Raw genomic sequence first — 22,177 nt, 5'->3', positions numbered from 1 at the left:
ATATTTTTAATTCCTTTTCCATTTTATATAATATAAATGTAAGAAAAATTTATTTTTAAAACTAAATGTTCTCTCTCTCTAGATATTTAAACATTAAAAAAAATATATATATATTCAATAATTAAAAAGTTAAAATCATGATGTAAGAATACAATATGTTTTATTGCCTATGGCGGTGGAATTTAATTTTGAGGCCTTATTAGTAACAGATTTCTAATAACGGCTCTATATTGGCTTATAACATTTTTGACTAATATTCGATTGGTTGCATTCACAGGAATGAAACACCTGATATTCTTACATCGTGTTTAAAATTGTTTTAAAATAAAAAAAAAAATATTTTTTAGGCATAAAGTTTTTAGTTTTGAATTATATTTGGAACAAACGTTCACAAATTATTTGGAAAATAAAAACTTTCTTTTTAAGAAAGAATGCTTATCATTAATCATAGTGGTTATTTTTTCATTAATAATAATAATTCGATTATTTTGGATATTTCGTAAAATAAAACTATTACATGTACTTCTTGTGATCTCAGTTTTTCCTAACAATAGTATAAAAAATAATAAGAAGTACTTAAAATATGTTACAAAATATTGCGGTATTTTACATTCTAGGCGGATAAAGAGAAGAAGAAGAAGACTAAGAAGAAGGAAGAGGCGCCAGCACCAGAGCCCGAGCCAGCGCCAGTTGAAGAAAAAGCACCAACTCCAAAAGACTCTGGTTCTGCTAGAGCAAGCAGCCGTGGCAGTCGCAAGGCTAAACGCAGCGGATCCAATGTATTCTCCATGTTCTCTCAGAAACAAGTAGCTGAATTTAAGGAGGTATGGTTTAATTAAGATATAATTGTACACACAATTCTACTTCAAATTCGTCTCTATTTTGGATCTTTCTACTCTGCTATTCTTAGATACCTGTATTCCTCTTTAAAGTTAAGGATTAAGGAATCTACTATTTCAGAATAGAGGGAATCTTCAATACATTAGTCTTGTGGACTTAAAAACATCACTCAATTAAGCTGATAATTAAGGAGGTCTCCTGCTCTAGAGGGTAAAAAAAAGTCGATTTTTTTTTTCATAAATCGATAATACAACTCTTCGAGAATATGTCCCTAAAATTTTAAAGCGACATTCAAAGTTCTTCGATATAAATTAAGCGCTTGTATATACGGTACACGACACGGAAATATAATAAATAATTAAATAAATTTTTTTTATTATTAAGTTTTAAAATACTCTTAAAGCCATTCAATTTTTATTCTGAAAAATTTGTTCTATCTCTTATAGTTTCAAAGATATTCGCTTCAGAAGAAAAAAAAAGATTTTTTTTGAGGGGATGTTTCACCCCCTAAATCTCGAGATAAACACGAACAAAAAAATATAGGTCTAATATTTTTTTATGCTCAACATATCCAAAGCTCATTAAAATCGGTAAAGATTAGTTCGCTTGTTAGTAACACGAGAGAGGTTCTAATAGCTCGTAGAATGACTCAAATTGCTCAAAATGAATTCCTTGAGGAAGCTAAAGGACTATTGTATTATATGATCCCTGGAATAACAGATTAGTTTCTCAAAAACTAAATCGAAAACTTTAAACGAGTTTTTTTCGAAATCTGTTCTTTTGCATTTTAAAGTTTGTGTACACGATTGGAAAAAAGTATTTTTGACCAATAGACTTTTTATAGGGCTCGTTAGTTAGCTAATAGTCATCCTCGATGAACTTAAAAAATTAAATAAAAATCAACATTAAAAATTTTCTTTTGCATAAAAAAACGGCTATCTAATGAAAATCATAATTCTTTTTTCAAAATCGCATAAAATTTTTATTTATATATATATATTTTTTGATCTTTTAGATTCATTTAGGATAAAAAACTGTAACAATTAAAAATATTTCTTAATTTTTTTGTTTCCGGCAAAAATTATGCTAGGACGTACATAAAATCATAACATCGTGGCGAACTGCCAAACTAAATGTTTATATTTTTATTATTTATAATATTTTTTTCACATAAAAATTTGTACGCTATAATAATTATATTAAAACTATAGCAAAAAGCTTTAAAATAATAATAAATAAATACTAGTTTTCCTTTTGAAAAAAATCACCAATTTTTTCGGTCTCTTAAAGCAGGAGACCCTCTTAATAAGAATATGAATACGAGCTAAGCAAGGTTTTGATGCTATATTATTAAACAACAAACAAAGTTTATTAGAATATACAATATATTTCGATCCTAATTAGGTCATTCTCAATCACCACAAATTAATAAATTAGCCTTTTTATAAAAAGGTAAAAAAAGTGCCAAGTGTAAAACGCGCGCCTTTTAAACAAGTTTGGAATAGAAAGTTATTTTTTTCTTCAAGAGCGCACATACAGGCGCATACATTAAGCGCCTTTTTATTACCTTTTTGTAAAAAGGGTAATTTTGCGGTGATAACATGCATTTTGTATTGCTCATCAGTAATCAGCACCAAGTTTTTTTTTACAGTAAAAATTTATTTGAAATCAATTTTTTCAGCTTTTATTTTTTTAATTCTTTGTAATTAAATTTTACTGAGTTGGAAAAATATAGATCACTCGGGTTGGAATAGGAAGACCTTTAAACGAATTAATAATTCGGATAGTTCGAAGAACTATGCATTTGGCTACTTTCGTTTAACTCTACTTTAAGACATCCATTGATGAGACATTACAATAGCGATTTAATGTTTTTTTTTTCTTTGGAATTTATTGTTTTTAATGTTGTAATCAGGATAATGATAATTAGTTAATACTGGTTGAATTTAAAATTGTTAACATTGAGAATGACCCGATTGGGATTGAAACCTGTGTTGTAATAAACTTTCTGTTTGTTTAATAATATAGTATCAAGTTCTTGCTTGACTTGTAACCCTATTCTTGTTATTTAATTTTTAAAAAATTATTTGATCCTTTCCTATGTAATTTTTTATAATTAAAATATTTAGAATAGATTTCTCATTTCTTAACTCTTATTTAACAAATGTATAATGGAAGGTCAGAATTTCAGTTTACGGAGGAATATAAAAATATTAAATATTACATGTTCATACTATTATGTTCATATTCTAAATGCTGTTGTATTCACAGGCATTTCAACTAATGGATGCGGATAAGGATGGTATTATTGGTAAGAATGATCTTCGAGCAGCTTTCGATTCTGTCGGTCGATTAGCAACCGATAAGGAAATCGAGGAAATGCTTAACGAGGTTGCAGCGCCCATCAACTTCACTCAACTGTTAAATTTATTCGCCGTTCGTATGTCAGGATCAGGTAAGTATAATTTATTAATTGGAGAAACAAGCAAAAATGCTTTAAAACTGAATAATTCTTGTTTTGTTAGGTGCTGATGATGACGATGTTGTAATCAATGCCTTTAAGACATTCGATGAGAATGGCAAAATCGATGGCGAAAGGTATATATATATATTATATTGAGAATTACTTTACAAGTTATCATATAAGTTACTTCTTATCACAGAAACAAAGTACAATAAAATTGGGTACATTTTATTTTTTACAGGGGTTATTTTTTATATTAAGTTTCATAATTTGTTCCAATTTTCGTATTACTTTTTGTACTTAGTTTCTATTACCAACATATATTATATAAGATAATCTAAACAAAAGGTAATTTATAATAAGTAACTTATAAAATATAATTTTTTCAACTTTGTATACATATACACTCACACGCAAAAAAAAACGGTCCACTAAATTTTTGCAAATTTTTAATATTTTCAAATAGCAATAACTCAGTGAGTTATTGCTATTTGAAAATATTAAAAATTTGTGCGAAAATTTAGTAAGCCGTTTTTTTTGCGTATAAGTATACATACAGGTAACTAAAATAAGATAATAAACTTCAGGACTAGGCTCCCCATACCACAATATGAAAAAAAAGGTTCATATAAATATATGTCCACAAAACCCATTGTTGAGATAGAGTTCAAAATGTTTATTAATAGGGGAAAGAGATAATAATATTTATTATTATTATTTAATTTTATTTATATATTTTCACCTTTTAATTATAACAAAGGTTCGAAATGTCTCCTATCTTGAATCTTCGATTCAATACACGTTTGGACATGACGGATTATGGACTGATGCACTTTTTCAAAGATCCCGGAACAACTGCGAATGGTATTATAAACATCAAAGATGCGTTGGCACAGCATATTTTCATTGACAATTGGATCTTTATAAACTAAAGACTTTAATCCATTTCCACCAATGTAGATTAATTTTAATCTCAGTTCAATTTACTCTTCGTCTTTTTCTAATCTTTAGAACTGTAAAAAGACGAAGAATAAGTAGAACGAGATTAAAGTTAATCTACATAAACGAATATAAGTGTTTCCACTAAATATAAAAATCTAGAGGATAAAAATCTAGAGGATTTAGATCTTGGAAGATCGTTAGGATCAAACATGATACTTAAACATTTTGAGATATGTCTCATTGTCATTATAAATAGTGGATTTGCAGACATATATTTATATGAATTTTTTCATGTTGGTGTAGGGAGCTCGGCCCTAAAGTTACCTTATTTTAATTACATGTTGTATGTATGTATATATATGATATGTGTGCGCTCGCTAATATCAACCGTAGCGTTTTGAGATGGAATAACTTATACGTATATAAGATGATTTTTACGTTTGTTACATAGGTTAAGGCACGCTTTAGTGACGTGGGGCGATAAATTCACACCAAAGGAGGTGAATGACGCATTTGATCAAATGTACATCGATGATAAAGGCTTCATTGATACTCCGAGCTTAATTGCTATGTTGACCGGCACGGGCGAAGAAGAAGAAGAATAAGATCATCTAAAATTGTATCATCAAGAAAAGAATGTCCCTCAATTGAAGTCTCATATTAACGTCATATTCATGCAAAATTTGCCTCAAAAGAGAACAGATATTTTATACACAATTCTTTCTCTTTTCTATTTTCTCTCTTTTCTCCTAGCTTTTTTCTTTTCTCATACTCTTTCACTCAGTGACAAAAATATGACAATACGCGACTACTATATTACTTAATCTAAACGGACTATTTCTCATTTTCTTTCTGTTTCTCTCTTTTTGCATCTCTTCATCTTCTTTCATTGCCTTTTTTGCTATTTTTCGTCTTCCTCTAATATTTTTTCTCTTTTTTGGTCTATACCTTTTTCTTTTCTCTTCCTACAAATCTTTTTCTATCTTTTCTTATTTATTTCTCTTTATCATTTAATCTATCTCATTTCACTTTCTATTCTCTCTCTTTCTCTCTCTCTTTCTCTACCTGTTTTCATCTTTTTGCTCTAGAGAACACTGCTGATTCCAGAAGGGACGACGAATCTGAGAAAAACATATATTTCAACATGATTCACAAGTGTACAAAAGATACATGTTTGTCGATAAATAAAGCTTCGTCTTGCCCTCTTCTCGTTCATATATAATAAAGATATTAATTCTTTATTTTAATAAAAGTAATAAATTCTGTAAAAATGGAACTCTCTGTGTAGTCTTAAGCCACTATTCCGTCAATAGAATCGGTTTATTAGTTTTTTAATTTATGAGATGAACTGAACATACTTTCGCTATCTCAGAAAATCTAAACACGGCACAGTTTGAGTCTATCAACAAAAATATATTATCATATAATCGCAGCTTTCATTTTTTTTTTGTATAAATGTATCGCAGATTAAAATCTTTAAACAAAACAATGTCCAGAAAATTATCCATTTTCCTATATTATTAATGAGATATAATAAATAATAAAAAGCAATTATTATTAACGACAAGATTTTTTATAAATTAGAATAAACGTTTAATGCGAAATTATAAGAACTGCGGATAAATAAAATTTACTTTTCACATTCTGCACAAAGTACATTAAAAATAATCCAACTTTTTATTATATTTGCATAATAGTTAATAAATATTTAAGGTACATAAACATTTGTTGACATCGCCTTTTATAGTTCGCCCAGAATTAGTTGAAAATCCAATGCATTCCGTGCATCTTTGTTAATATTGAGTGCCCATAAGCTACATTCCACCGTCACTAATCTAAATGCTAAAAACGTTATATTAATATAAAATACAATATTTGTTGTCCATATTATTTAAAAAATTAGTAATCAATAATTTCAATTTATTATATAAATATGGCTATTTACAAAATTTATCAAACTTTTATAAGTAATACAAAACAATATTTTGTTATAATTATGAAAAGCAAAAAGAACAAATACATACACTAAATAAAGAGTCTGATAATATTATTAAATATTATGCAAGTAAATCCCAGCACTGGCATAGGCAATTCCGCTTCCAATGGTATATGTTCTAAGCTCAGTATACGTTATCAAACATCCTGGGTCCCTATTCTTGAAAAGAAACGTATACGAATAACTAAGTAAATACTAGAATACGTAATGTGTATTATAGCATTTCTCTAGTTGTTCGTATACGTTTCTGTTCAAGAATAGGGGCTCTGTATAGACAAATAAAATTTTATGCCAAATTTTTTAATATAATTACAAGAATATATCAATAACATTTTTTAAATACTAAGATCCGGTTGCACTAACGTTACTTTAAACGAAACTTAAAACTCTCTCTTTTATTTTAAAGCCGAAAAAGATAGAGAGTTAGACAGAGATAGAGAGTTTTAAATCTCGCTTAAAATCAAAGTAACTTTGGTGCAATCGAGCCTAAGATTCTAAATAATTATTTTCTATTTCTGAAACATTTGAATATATAATTTTTATAATCATATATATCTTGGTGGCTTACATGTGACATTTTTAAAACGCAGCGCGACTATCGGTGTCAAATAATCTGGTTGACCAATAAACGGAAAATATTGCACAGAAAATCCAGGACTTGGTAAATACTCAATTTCTCCGATATGCTCTTTATCAACGTTATTCACTCCATCACACCACAACCAGATTTGAAACTATTTAATTATTATAGAATAAATTGCATGAATACACATACGCATCCAATATGCATCCAGATAGCAACGTATCTTGTTGCTGGCATATTGCTTGCAAGTATACATATATGTTGCGAGATTCTCTAAACGTTTTATCGACAATTGTCGCTATCGTTAGCGATAGCCAATGAGAGCCGCGCTTTCTTCTAGGATTGTCCTGCCATTGGCTGTCGCTATATTAACAATACCGACAATCATCGATAAGACGTTTAGGTCTGATTGCACCAACGTTACTTTGATTTTAAGCGAGGTTTAAAACTTTTTCTGTCTATCTCTTTTTGGCTTTAAAACGACAGATTGAGTTTTAAATCTCGCTTAAAGTCAAAGTAACATTGGTGCAACCGGATTTTAGAGAATCTCACTACTAAGCTCACTACTTGTTAGCAAATTGTTACGATATGACAACTTCATGATATGACAACTTTAGGTAGCAATTTGCCAACTTTAAAATCGTCATCATTAAAAGCATGCTACGCCATCATATTACTATATAATAATGCAGGCACACAAAAAAGATTTCTTGATCCGGAGAGTATGATATCCTTATTATATTTTTATGGTCTAAAACCAAATCTGATGTTGAAATTGTTCATCGTAACTTTTTTATCGACAGAAAATGGCTCGCTTTTCCATAATTTTTAATTATTTATCAGCTTGCATATTAACTTTAAAAGTTTGCATACCCAGCTAACGTTAACTATTCATAAAAAGTTCAATTTGTTGTATTCTCAATGTATCGAATATTCCGGAACAATAAAGGAAGCGTTACAGAATGTATATACGTATATCGACGAAAAATGTTTAGAATATTGTATAAACACTGCTGTTTCGAGATATTCTCTCGGAATAGCAATGTTTCTCCTTTCTTTCCTCAAAGCAAACAACTGAAAACCCAAACCAAGTATGATGTATGTCGTTTTCTTAATTAACAAATTAATTCTATTAGTCCAAATATTTTCTATTAAATTCTATTAGTCCAGGTTCCAAATGTAATCGATATTTCCTAAAAAGTAATTCTTCTTACTTCGAAAAACTATCTCTCACAGAAGGTCGTCAGTCTGTCCAAATGAATAATTTATCTTTATGAAGCTGGTCCTTCATTTTCAAAATTAGGAAAAAATAAGAGTTCTGGTTGCCTCTTCCCTCCCTCTCCCCCGAAGAATTCTAAAGTTCTCTATTAATTTTAGAAAGAGTTCCGTCGATTAAAGCGATAAAAACAGCATTTAACGAAGTGTCGATCCTTTTGTAACATATTTCTATATCTATTATATTATAGCATGGGTACTAATTCATATTAAAGCCCAACTTCGAGAACTCACTTAACACACCGACGAAGACGACGGCGGAGATGCATTAACTCATAAATGAGAATCACCTGGGAAAGAATAGAAGGAGCGCAATATTTCGCTTGTGAGTTAAGTGAGTTCTCAAAGTTGGGCTTTAATACGAATTAGTACCCATGCTATAATAGATATAGAAATATGTTACAAAAGGATCGATACTTCGTTAACTAATCGATGTCGATGAGGAAGTTCGAGATTTTTTCATCTCTTTTCCGTTTCATAATAGTTCCGTGTCATGATAAACCCACCCACTAAACAGCGAACGAAATTAAAATAAAGTTACTCTGATTGGCTATAAATCCCCATCACATCTCTTTTCCGTTCTACCTACATTAGACAACGGACTGACGATTAACTGTTGCAATCTTATTCTAATCAAAATGAAGCGAGTCTACATATCGTCTGAAATAAAACAGAGCAAATCATGTCAATCGTAATCGTCAATCCATAATCTAACATTGGCTTTCTGATATTTCTTTCTCCAAGGGATCCTTATTTAAGCATTAAATTTACATTACAGAACCATCTGAAGACATTATTTTACTTAAAATTGTCTTAAAGTAAGAACGGATTATCAATGCCTATGAGTTTGTACCTATACATTCCTTTAATTGGAACTAAGCACGAATTTGTTCGTATAAATGGAGTGCTACTGAATAAACAAATTGGACTACACTAATTATTAAATACATGATAAATTTGAATCAAACCTTGTTTGACAATTGCACAGCTTCTTGCAAAGCATGTGGCATATTCTCTGGTAAGAGGGACGATTTATTGTAAGGAATTGGTACCCAATTAAACTTCTGCAATATAATTATAATTTTTAAAAACATGTTTTACCATGATTCATGGTAAAAAATTTTAATTAAAAATTTAATGATCCCATACAGCACAGATTATTAGGGAAAATTTTCAGAAATGTTTCAACCTTTCACATCTTATGCGCAACAATTCTGAAAGGATCCTGCAATATGTCATATAAAATGTTTTAACAGAAATGTTTCTAAAATCTATCATAAGCAATAATTGAAAAACATATTTAAACAGAACAAAAATTTTAACATCATGATGTTAAAATTGCTCCAAAATGTTTACCAAAAGTCATTTTTTTATCAATCACGATTCAGTTTAATGTCAATTTATAGGTCATTTTATAGTGGCTTGTTCTACTTTAATTGCGAAAAACTTTTGTACGAAGATCGTTTGATAAGTCCGGTAAATCTTGATAAAGTAGTGTAACAATCCATTTGATAAATTCCGTGCAAAATTACAGAATTTGGCTTCAAATTGATTCCTCATCCACTTAATTTTCCATAGAATGTGTTTCCTTTTTTATTTTTATACGCGTAATTTCTCGCTCGCTTTAAACAACTATCAAACGTGAGCAACGCATCAATTCTGGTTGAAATTTGACCTGGAAAAGGAAGTTTGAAGAATGATACTTTTCAAGTGTCACGTCAAAAAGATTTACTTATAAAAATTTACCAGACTTATCGAATGACCTACGTATATGAATAATGATATTGTGTGGAAATTGTAAGCGTGATTTTTTAATAGTGAATTATGCATATGTGCTTATATATACATATAATATGATTAATTAATCAAAATAATTAGCGGTATAATTATTATTTTTGAGAAACACTTTAAGTTTATTTCAATAAGTTTTGTAATTTGTAAACAGATCACAAATGCGTATGACTAATGGCCAAAATTTTTAATAAATTTTAAGTACGTACTTCAGAAATCATATTTAAATATATATTTAATTGATACTTAAACAATATTTAAATTTATTATGTCGACAATCAAGTATATGTTTAGACATCATTTTTGTAGTACTAGAAATAGCCGAAATCTTTTTGGCAATATTTCAAAAAGTTCTGAATCAGACATGCGCTTTAGAAGAATCATTCGCATAACATGTATTTAATTATTTTATTATTTTAATTTTATATTGTACTGAAGAGACTCAAAAACAGAGGTCAAAACATTTATCGTTCAATTTTCTAAGAAAATAATAGATTGTTACACACTAATAACCTGTGTTGGCTCGAAAAAAGTTGTTATATTTTTTAAAACAGAATTATTACCTTATTGAACTTAATTAGAACACACGGTTGTAATGGATCAGTATATCCATATGGAGGCTGCCCACAAACACCAAGGCTTTCAATATCGAAAAAACAAGGTTTTGTATTAAATGTGATTAGTGCACTATCATTACATTCCGCAACTGTTTTATAGTTCTCTTTACTTTTATTGTATTCTAAAATGAAAACGTTAGTTACCATTTTTTTCCTTATTTTTATTAAAATAGGCAACATTTTGCTGTGAAAATTTTTCCATTCAATTTGTCTTTATATCTAAAATACACTTAAAGAATTTACAACAGAAATCAAATAAATCCATATTTTTTGAATTTGTATTATGGAGCCAAATTGTTCTCAATAAATATCCAGAAAAAGAGAGTTATTTCCAATAATCTCGACTTTAACATATGGACTGCATTCGGGGAAACGCTGTTAGCGCTATTTGTGTTATTCTATCTTCATCGTCTAAACGTAAGAAAAAGATAATATTACAGATATGATGCAGATAGCGCGCTCCTCGAATGCATCCATGTTGTTTTATTCCAGCTGCCATTTTGGGTTCGTCATTTTTAATTTTTAAAAACGCCATAGAGCATCGAGCAATAGACATTTCAAGGAAAATTTTAAGCCATTTTAAAGAATTTTATCTCAAAAGTTGAAATATAATAACTTAAATCAGGGTCTCTTTCATCAATTTCTAGTTAAATTAATCGATGATCAACTCAAAGTTTCAACAGCAGTTTAATGTATCAAAACATCGCCTTTCTCTTCCTCTTCTGTATTTAGTTTTCATGTTGGCGTGATGATTGTATGTGTGTACCTTCCAGCAAGTGACAGTATGACACAGTAATCATGTCATCTTTGTTTAACATTGGCAAACAACAAGGATGTCATGATTTATTGTGTCACACTGGGTGTTTTCCATTTGATGACACAAGTTGACACAAGTCGATACAAGCGTCGTTCTATCCTTGTTGTTCAGAGTGTGACAAAGATAGAACATTTGTGTCGACTTGTGTCATCAAATGAAAAGCACCCATTGTCATTTGTGTCGCTCGTTAGAAGGCACACTATATTAACCACCGATTAGCATTAATCAGGGTTGGTGAAAGAGGCCCTCAGTATTATGATTCTTGAAACGTTCCAATCTGTAATATGAGGTCTGTTCTTTATTTCTACCTGAACTGATGCACATGGTGCAATAAATTGAAATGAAACAAATATACATGTGTTTCATTTCAATTTATTGCACTGTATGTACCAATTCAAACACTGCAGGAATAAAGAACAGACCTATGGTCCTCTTCAGTAATACATATTTATTTAAAATGTCGGATACATCAATAATTATGTCAAATAAATTTTGACGGTTGTGTACACTGTTATCAGCCATCTTGAAAAATATTATCCATTAATACATTTAATAGGATGTGTCTGTAAATACTATATATTCCTCAAACAAATCAATATTGTTAAGACAAACAATACAAGTAGACATTTCATTTTTGTTAGATGTAACGTTCAATCTAAAATTCTAAAGGAAAGTCTACTTGTATTGTTTGTCTTGACAATTGCCCATATTCATAGTCAGGCCTTATATTTAAGGCTTCCTTAAATTTATCTTTAGATAATTGCTCTACGAATTATTTCATTGGCTGCTGAGCATCTAAAGATAAATTTAAGGAAGTCTTAAGTACAAGGTCTGACTCTCTATGAATACGGGCATTAGTATATTAGTTTACTTGAGGAATATAGTATCTATGTAGACACATCATATTAAATGTGTTCAATGGACAATTGATATTGCTCAAGATAACTGATAATAATGTATATAACTATTCAAATTTATTCGACGTCTAATTGTTGATGTATCTGACATTTTAAATAAATATGTATCACTGAAGAGAACCATATTAAAGAGTAAAAATGTTTAAAAAAATTATAATACCGATTTTACTTTTTACCAGAAAAAACATCCAAACTTGGCTTGATTAGCTTTCTGTATTGTAGTATTTTGTATAAAATTATTATACCTTTGTGCATTATTGAAATAAAAATAATACATTATTGTTTCACTTCCGTGTCACAAATTATAATTTCATGATCCAAGAAATTTTTTTTCAATTAAAAAAAATAAGACTTGTAATTCTGTATTATGAGCAAAACTGGATTTAAGATTCTCAAACTTGTTTTGGATTGAATAGCAATTATGTCATTTCAATCTTGTATCATGAATGAAAATGGATTGCGTGACTTATTTTTGTCCACGAAACTTTTTTTCCATTAAAAAGAATAGAAATTTCATAGTTTCAGTCCCTTGTCAAGGGAAAAAGATACGAAAAAAACAAGAATTTAGATTCGGCAATAACCACATGAAATTATATCTATCTATTTCAATCTCTTTCCAGATATTGAGTTGTTAATTGAAGATTCTAATTATTAATGCTTGCATTATTTGTTTTCATCTGATGTCCTTACCTTGTAAAAAGTCACTTAAGGCTTGCACATATCTTTTCGGTCGAGCGTTCGTATTAAAATTATCTATCCAAATAATAGGAGATTTCGTGGGTAACAAAATATTCGGTTTGAAAGCAATTCCTATTTAAACAAAATATTATAATATCAAGGATATCCTCCCAATAATCGGAAATGAATTAAAATGGATTGAAACTTTTATATGTATTTTAAGTTCATTGAAATATAACAATTAGATAGAAAAACTGCATTTCCTATTTAGAATTTTAAATTAAGCAATATTCACAATGCATAGAAAAAGCTGATATTATTTTTAGATTGGAAGGTATAGAAATATGCTGTCATGCAATTCCTGTAAATAAATAAAAATGTATTCGGATTGAGAAAGGTTTATTTTAATATTTACAAGTGCATATTTCTGAAAACTTAAATCAATTTCAATCCATTACAGTTTAATGGGCTATTAGAATCAACTGAAATAGCATATTGTGTATTTTATTAGTTTTTAAGAAAATTTTACCTGGATTGTCAAAAGGCATTTGACGAAAAAGCGGAAAATTGTCATCAAAATAAGATCTAGGGATCAAACCGCTATAAAGAAAAAACGGTTTTTCTAATTTCGAAGCATAATTGATACTGATCCACAATTGCAATGCAAATAAGGAACCCAATACGGTAAAGAAACACAAGTAAAAGAATCCCAACAAGGCTATTCAAGAGAAAACGATCATATAATTCCACAACGATTAGCAATTGAAAAAATGTACCCCTTAATAATTACCCCATTCTTTTCCAGTTCTACCAAGCAACTGTCTTCTCTCTGGAAACCAAACAAATCGCAAAAAATTATGAAATGCTCCTAAGTCAGGCTCAGGTATTCTACTTCGATAATATTCATCGTCATGCAAAATAACCATTTCAAGAATTTTTTATTGTTATATTTCATTTATGACAGATTAATGAAAAAATAATTGAATGTATTATGAAATGTACATGAAGTGAGCAATAAACAATTTTAATATTGCTCTCATGATGGAATCAGATTCTAATTTCACCATGATTGCTCTATTTACTATCGATTGATAGAATTAAGTAAAATTTTATGTAGATTCCCAATAAATCTGTTTTTTATTCCTGCACTTGCTGAGCTAAGTGCACAAAGAATATGTTAAAGTGGAACAAATATGTTTGTTTCAAAGAGTGCAGGAATAAAACACAAAACTAATTACATTGTATCTTGAATTACAATGTATCTTGAGTTCAATAACACAAGAAAGAAATAAAAGAATAATTAAAATAATTTTAATAAAAAAATATTCAATTTTTCAGAAAAACTTATTTGAAAATTCACATATTTATTTCATTAAATTTTACAAAAATTGACTAACCATAACTACCAACTGTTAACGTGTATTATGTACAGTATTATTTCCTCTTGTGGTTTTATCAAGCTTAATAACAGGCAACTCATTTATGAAAAAATTTTAAGTATACAATTATACCAAGAATAACTAATTCCAATAAAATAATCAAGATTAGCACAATTTTGTTTGTCAAAACCTTTAGTCGCATAACATTCAGAATTTTTCTCGCTTTATTCAATTCCTCATCTGTCTGTGACAATCTCCTTTTTGCGCGCAAGAGACAATCTCTTTGTTCACCTAATTCAGAGATCACTTCTGTACCAATTTGCTCATTCTCTGCTGCGACAACTTGCGATCTTGCGACCGACAGTGCCGAACGTTCTAATGCTGCATTTCCATCCAGCAAAATACGTCGATGTTCAACGTCCCAATCCGTTCCAAAATTCATCTTATTTATTATATTTCATTCAATTCGGCATACGGCAACAAAGAATAAAGAGTGAATATGATGATCAAACGTTATTTTTATACTTTACATATTCTTCCTTGTTGCATCCGAAATATTAAAACTACTACAATGGCAAATATGACAATGGTAAATATAATAAAAGAAAACATTTCCATATTATAAATATGTTAGATATAAAAAATTACCTGTTCTTAGAAACGACGGATTCTTATTTCATTTGAATAAATTATCTATGTTCTTTTTTATCATTTATTTATTGTATTCCCTCCTACACCTACTACATCATCATTTGCCACTATTGTCTATTCGCATCAATTCGCATAACAGTAATAAGAAATAACAATCACGGACATCATGATCACCAACATAAAATCTCAAGGTATATCTAGAGATCCTCTCCTCTAGGATGCATTTGGATTTCTTACTCAGTAAAGTCACTAGATTTATAAAATACTATAAACTCGTCTCCATTTTGACGTGAAACGCGGCTATTTTAAATTTATGCATTTGTATATACGTGCTTTATTTGAGAAAATAAAGCCATTAAGTATGTAAATAAATGTTTTTAATCGTAATTAGTTTACTTATAAAAAAACAATATGTACAAATGCTTAATTTATGTATTATTTAGTTTAAAACTGGTTTATTTGTTGTAGAAGTTTAATGCATATAAAAGTTCTCGCTACCTTGCAACCAATCAACGCGCTTGAAAAATTCATTGTACGATAAAAAACAATCGCATATAATATTGTCTTCCGCGTTTCCGTATTTCCGCGCTTCATGTAATGGCACCTTCAGACTATGCATTGGAAATTGAGATTGAGATTAAGATTGAAGATTGCTCAATCACTATGAATTGTATCCAACAGCAGTTAAGATTGAGATTAGTAAGAATATTGGATAACTAGAACTACACATAACAAAAATTATTGAATACGCATTTAATTGCACTTACACGTTTTAATTATACTGTGTTTGTACTTCTTATAACCCTTTATAACTTATTATTTATACATACACAATACATTTGATAAGATTAGTCACGTGAGGTTAGTCATGTAACTAAAATACTGAAAGCTTATTGATTGAGATTGAGATTAAAGATTGGAAAAATAGACGAAATCCTATATTTCAATCTGCAATCTCAATCTCAGCATGCTCTGTTTCTCATTGGTCGAGCTTCAATTTTAATCTCAATCTTAATTTCAATCTCAATCTTCATAGTCCTGGGCACCTATCATGGAACAAAATCAGAATGGATTCCGATCAGAATTATTCAATTATTCCCTACATTTCTATTATGTTTTCTGAGGAAAAACGGAATAATTCCGATCGAAATCCATTCCGCCTTTATTCCATAATAGATGCCCTGATCACGGTTAAGGTAGTTCTAACCCGACTATATTAGTCAAGTTGACACCTTAATAAAAAAATTGATTATATCAGAAATAGTGTAGCCTAAAATTTAAAACTTGATTTTTAAAACTCTATTACACTCTTTTTTTAATAATTGAATTAAAATAATAATAAACACAGAAACACTAATTTCATCAGCATAGAGAAGCCGAGTTTTAGATGTGGTAACGTTGCATGTTTAGGGTCTGAGCACAAGAATCGTAACACTTACTTAGGCCCGGTTGTTCCACCTTTTAGTTGTTCCAAATTTTACCTGTTGGGTAAGTAGCAAGATTACCCAATTACATGCGCGGATTGCCAGATTTACCTAATAGGTAAAATTTACCAAAAGGTGGAACAACCGACCCTTAGAGACTTAAGTTCTAGACGTAAGTAATGCACAAGCTTTGGCGTATGACGTACGATTTATTGCCGCCTCTTGGAAACACGGTAAGTTGTATGTCATACGTGAAAGCTTGTGCGTTACTTACATCTATAATTTAAGTCTAAGTAAGTGTTACGACAATTCTTGTGCTCAGATTCTTATGCCTAATTCACACTGGACGCTTGCTGCGTCCAGTGTGAATTAGGCATTACTTTCGATCCGTAACCCCGCGACTTGCCAGGTTAGAAGGTAAATATCTATTATAATATCCAGTAGTAAGCATGAACGAGCAGCTGCGATATAAAGGACGCTTTATTAAGAAAAAAAATTAGATCGTAAGTTAAAACTGAAAGAAGAAATGTCGAAAAAACAAGCTGGATAGCATAACCTCGATAATAAAAGCAACAATAACCGATGCGATGGCAATCGCATTGTCAATTTGAAATCACTTGGCAAGAATCTAAAATGCAAAAAATGTGAAAAAGTTCTATTTTTGAAGGAATGTTGGAGGGAAAGAGAAGAGCAGGATTACATTCTATTTTGCGTGTCAAGTGTAAAGCCTATTCTACAATATGCTTTTTTATTTTCTGTTTTTTGTTATTTTTTACATCTTGTCTTTTTATTTCTTATCCGGTTTTTTATTTTATATCGCCTGAGATAAAAGTTAACGAATTTTAAAAGAAACAAGAAATACATTGTCGATAAAACGGTTGCAAAGGAGAAAAAAGCAAAAGGTAAAAAACAAGAAACATGAAACAAAAAGCATATTGTAGGCTTAATTATTGCGAAACATTTGCTGGATTCACACTGGATCCAACGTGCGTCGTACAACGCTCTGCAACCAATCAGAAAATAGGATTTTGCTTCGTATCATCGATACAAAATAAAATTCTGCTTTCTGATTGGTTGCAGAACGTCGTATGATGCACATCGGATCCAGTGTGAATCCAGCAATATACTGATATACCGACTGAAGTTCAACATGTAATAAACGACGATGCAAAGAAGTATCTCAAAGCAAATGTACACACAACAAATGTTGTATTGGGTAATTATGAATATTGTTTACATAATTATTTTCCTATATTACTTATATGTTATAAAGTTAGGTAAACTAAAGTATATAGTGGATTTTTTTATACAGTAGTTTGTTTTGTAAAATAATTGCTTTGAACATTGTTTCAGGTACTTTGCATGCTGGTATTGATTGTATGTAACTGAATAAAATTTTAATGTGTTTAGAGATTCCAATTATTTCACATGAATGTACAAAAAGTATGATCAATATGTGAGGTAGCAGCAAAAGAGAGCTGTAAACGAGCTACATCACAGAAGATAAACAACTAGTGTTTTTCAAAAATAGAGGAGCCGCGTGAAGTATTGTAAGATAATAGACTTTTTATCTTGCAATACGTTTGTCTCGGATTTATGAATCTAAATACATTGTACACAAACAGTTTTATTATTGCAAACGATTAATTTCTTTTTATTGATTTTTGTATCAAAAAAATATTATATTATTATAATTAATAATGTAATAATATAATTACATATATAATAATTATTATTATATAATTATTATTTTATTTTATATATACCGAATTTACTGTACAGAATGAATTTTTACATGCTTTATGCAATTATACGTAAAATATTTTTACTACGAACTTTTTTTTTTTCAAGAATTGTATAACAGTTCAAAAAAATATTGAATAATGGGAGTAGTTTATAAAAAAATCAAATATACTTGGTTCGAAAACAATATCTAAAAAACTTACTCATGAGTAGATAAAAGTGAAATTAATCTAAATATACAGTAACAATTAACTGTATTAAAAAAAAATGATTTCCTCCAATAAAAAATTTGTTTAAATTTTTCCTTTAGATTAATTTTTATTTCATTTATATTTTTTTCTATATTTATTAGGCCAGAAGAATTTAAAAATGAGTTTGTGGATGAAATGTACATATTTGATGAAGCTACAAAATTATGTTTAGATGAAAATAATAATAATTCAAGAAGACTGAATAGAATGCTAGGCTCTATAGTTAACATCGTAGTTCCCTTTAATATGGGATGGAGTAAGCATAGTAATGGTAAAAGCTATGATAGGATGCTCAATGAATATGGAGCAATTATTGGATTTTTGATAAGAAAGATTCTTGAGGATATAGGACTCGAAACAGAAAGTGTCATATATGTGACTTGGGTCATGCTAAAAGTGACAACGATTGCAGAAGGAATTTTCAAGGCAGCGCAAAAGCTATGGAGGCAGATGTTGGAATGGAATTGAAGCAATATACTGAAGGATGTTGGAGTTGAAGTCAAGATAATTGTAGCTGATGAAGATTGTACACTTATGCCTGCTATTAATCGTGAAAATTTTAAAAATAATAAGAAAAAGATTATTTACAAGATAGCTGATATGAAAAAAAAATTTATCAAAAAAGATTTACAGCATCAAATATGAATTTAAACAGCTGAGCAAAAAGGGGTTAATTACGTATATAAATAAATGTTTTATTTATGTTTTTGCACAATGCAACAAAATTCAAATAGATTATTGGCATCTGTGAGATGTCTGATAAAAAAATAAGCGAACTTTTTGAATTACTCAGTAACGGAGCGTTCTAGCGACGTGCGGTTTGCAGCACTACAATCGTTATAATCTTCCAATCAAAATCGTCTATTTAATTTACATGAAAAGTGTAGAGAGTGGTGCAAGTCAAAAAAGAATAATGGAGTAAGATTGCAACAAAAATTATAATTTATTCTAAAAGATGAGAACCTGTATAAAGAATTGTAAAGTATATTCTCTATGTATGCTAATACTATCGGGCTGATAATATCAGGCTGCTCCTCATCCCGATGAAATGGATTGCAAGATTCACGAAACATTGACATTCCACAAGAATGGATCTAAACACGGAGGAAACTCGCGAAAGGCATAACTTTTACATAGAAAGCACTCGTGGGAGCCTCAAAAATATTTACGTCAATTAATTATGCATATCCTTTTTGTATCAAATTGCTGCGTAGTAAAGAATAGAGAATATAAGAATTATGAGAAACGTTTTCATACAAGTCTAATATGAGATATCGTGTATTTTATTTATTTTTCAATGTTTTCAATCTTTATTTCCAAATATTTAAATATTTCTTATTTTATCTTTTATAATTAATCGTAGTATATTCTTGTTACTTGCATAAAACAATAGCAGTCTCCTTGCTTTATTATTTGCTTTATCTGATAGAGGAGGATTCGACATTCTTTCTGCATCATCATTTCTGATAAAAATAAGTTTAGTGATTTAGTGATAAGTGTGTGTTTAGTGACAAGACTGGAGCGTCAAAATCGTTCTCAAAATCAAGTAAAATGGAGAATCCCTCGTCAAGATATCAAATAATTATCTCTCAAGATAAAAAATAATTAAATTACCGCTAATTGACAGCACGAAGTGATGATTTTACACTCGCGCTTATGCAGTGTTTTAATAGCGTACTTCAAAATTTAAATAGAATTGAGATAATTCATTTCTTCCACTGTCTCATTTATAAGGCAGCATCTTAATCTTTTTTTTCCATATGAATATTTTATATGGAGCAACTTCAATTTTTTGTATACATCTTGTGAAAACAAATTAGAAAGATATTATACACTGTAAAAAATAAAATGTTAATTTTAACCTAAAGACGTAGGTATAGTGAATTTTCTGAGATATACCAAAATATTAAAATTAACATTTTTGTGTTAATTTAAACATTTTTATATATCTCGGGAAGAAATATCCACTAGACATTTTTAAATTAAAATTAAATTATTTTTATTTTTTACAGAGTACGTATGGGCAAAAAAATTAAAAATATGCTGTCCTATAAATAGGACAATGAAAAGAAATGGATTAATAGAGAAATATTGAGTCAATCAATCAAAATATAAAGTATAGGATACAGTTGATTCAGTAGACTGTGCTCAGCAATGCAAGAGATAACGTAAGATCCAACACACACACAAATAATAGACTTCTTTTCCTCTCTTGTGCAATCAACTTATTATAAATGTTCTATATTCTCTAGACACACATGTTATTATAAATTTTTATAATAAGCACTATTTTAAAAATGATATATTAAAGAGAAGAAGATATATCACATTAATATACTTGACACACGTAACTGATTTTATTTTTTAAATTAATAATCCATAAAAAATTATTCTATTCTAATAAAATATTTATTGGATCTCACGTGTTCTCTTTTTACACACATTCTTGTGTTAAATAATATAAATTCTCAAATTATAATAAATCTAAATGATTGGGCTATGTTGTAAGAATTAAAGAATTAATTTGAGAAACAATTGAACAGTGATTACGGCAAATAGAGAATACATCACTGATAATTACTAGATATACGTATAAATATTCCTATTAGATATATAAATATTATTAATCATGTCATGTACATAAATATTAGCAATTATTTATGTAGATATTACCGATTACTGTATGCATATAGTATTAGTACTAACATATTTTAATTAACTTAAACATATCACTTACTCTGTGGAAAATATATAAGGTCGCATTATACATACATATGATTGCACTTTGCAATTCGGTTATAAAAAAATAAATTATTGCTTATACGGTTTTATCTATTTATTTATTACGTGTTAAACATGTCTCTATTATAACCTGATTATTTTTAAATTATTATATGTATTATATTGATAACGTTTTGTTGTAATTAATAGTTTGTTACACAATAAGATTTGTTGCACTAAAATATGTTAATAAATGATTAAGTCAGATAATAATGAATTGGTTATAAAAAATATATATTTACAAGATTTTATGACATTTATTGAGTTGATTATGATATTTACTTGTGAGTTTTAGAAAAAAGCAATTAATAATTATAAATATTTTCATATAAAATAATGACACTGATCTGCAGTATAGCCCATTCATTGAATTTATGAAATATAATTATTTCTATGATATTCTCAATGTAAACATTTGATCTTTAGATAAATTGTAACTGTAGAAATGTAAAGACATATTAATTATTCAAATATTAATTACTCATTATCATATTTATTACCTCATTAGAATAAATAGTATCAAATTTATTACCATAGTATATTTACTATTTTAAAAAATTTTAATCATTTTATTAATGATAATAATCAACAAAAAAAGGTTGTCACATGTATCTTTTATATATATATATTTTTTTTTTCACGAATCCATTACTTTAAAATTAAAACAATTTACGACTCACACGTCTGATGCGTAGCACAGCGGAGTTTTGAAATATTAATCTGTAAAATATAAATATATCCAAATATTAAAAAGCAATCCTCAAAAATATGTCTCAAAAGATAAATACTATACATGTTAATTTTTTATTTACTCCTTTCAAATAAAATAATAAAAAGAATTATATTAATTTCAAAAAATTATTTAGATATTAATTTTTACAAAATTCAATAAGTAAACCTAATCGTTTAATTTACTTGTTTATTTAAATAATACTGTTTATGTATGTTATTTAAATAATTGCAAATTCTGTCTTCCACAATTTCAAATATTTAAATAATAAATACATTAAATATTATTTAAAAATATT

The 22,177-nt window shown here is 28.8% G+C and overlaps 3 protein-coding genes across 5 annotated transcripts in view; 1 reads left to right on the top strand and 2 right to left on the bottom strand.

Annotated features, from left to right (window-relative positions):
- The window catches only part of LOC108746686 (myosin regulatory light chain 2), a 6,335-nt gene extending 1,288 nt beyond the window's left edge, over positions 1 to 5,047 (top strand). The window contains exons 2-5 of the mRNA XM_018483603.1: positions 618 to 824; positions 3,112 to 3,295; positions 3,366 to 3,438; positions 4,698 to 5,047. Of these exons, the coding sequence (XP_018339105.1) occupies positions 618 to 824; positions 3,112 to 3,295; positions 3,366 to 3,438; positions 4,698 to 4,851 (618 nt within the window). The 3' untranslated portion in view covers positions 4,852 to 5,047. The remainder of the gene's footprint in view (positions 1 to 617; positions 825 to 3,111; positions 3,296 to 3,365; positions 3,439 to 4,697) is intronic.
- Positions 5,048 to 5,893: 846 nt separating this feature from the next.
- On the bottom strand, positions 5,894 to 13,885 carry LOC108746685 (sodium/potassium-transporting ATPase subunit beta-1-like). Of its 3 annotated transcripts, none has more exons than XR_001939185.1 (8): positions 13,711 to 13,885; positions 13,450 to 13,638; positions 12,933 to 13,052; positions 10,455 to 10,630; positions 9,069 to 9,164; positions 6,811 to 6,976; positions 6,271 to 6,401; positions 6,026 to 6,088 (listed from the first exon to the last, which is right to left on the bottom strand). XR_001939185.1 is itself a non-coding variant. In XM_018483602.1 (7 exons), exons 1-7 carry the CDS (start codon positions 13,844 to 13,846, stop codon positions 5,988 to 5,990), a joined length of 984 nt encoding a protein of 327 aa, XP_018339104.1. In that variant the 5' UTR covers positions 13,847 to 13,885; the 3' UTR covers positions 5,894 to 5,987. The 3 variants fall into 3 exon arrangements, 1 of the variants encoding a protein (XP_018339104.1); XR_001939184.1 differs by having other exon boundaries at positions 6,271 to 6,360; XM_018483602.1 differs by lacking the exon at positions 6,271 to 6,401 and having other exon boundaries at positions 5,894 to 6,088.
- Positions 13,886 to 14,339: 454 nt separating this feature from the next.
- Positions 14,340 to 15,112, bottom strand: LOC108746687 (vesicle transport through interaction with t-SNAREs homolog 1B-like). The gene is made up of 2 exons (XM_018483604.1): positions 14,948 to 15,112; positions 14,340 to 14,865 (listed from the first exon to the last, which is right to left on the bottom strand). The coding sequence occupies exon 2, from the start codon at positions 14,739 to 14,741 to the stop codon at positions 14,397 to 14,399; it is 345 nt and encodes a 114-aa protein (XP_018339106.1). The 5' UTR covers positions 14,742 to 14,865; positions 14,948 to 15,112; the 3' UTR covers positions 14,340 to 14,396.
- Between the last annotated feature and the right edge of the window lie 7,065 nt (positions 15,113 to 22,177).

The sequence above is a fragment of the Trachymyrmex septentrionalis genome, unplaced genomic scaffold, assembly GCF_001594115.1.
Source record: "Trachymyrmex septentrionalis isolate Tsep2-gDNA-1 unplaced genomic scaffold, Tsep1.0 scaffold186, whole genome shotgun sequence".
NCBI lineage: Eukaryota > Metazoa > Arthropoda > Insecta > Hymenoptera > Formicidae > Trachymyrmex > Trachymyrmex septentrionalis.
Note: the sequence above shows the minus strand (reverse complement) of the source record. Positions and strands in the feature narration are given on the sequence as shown.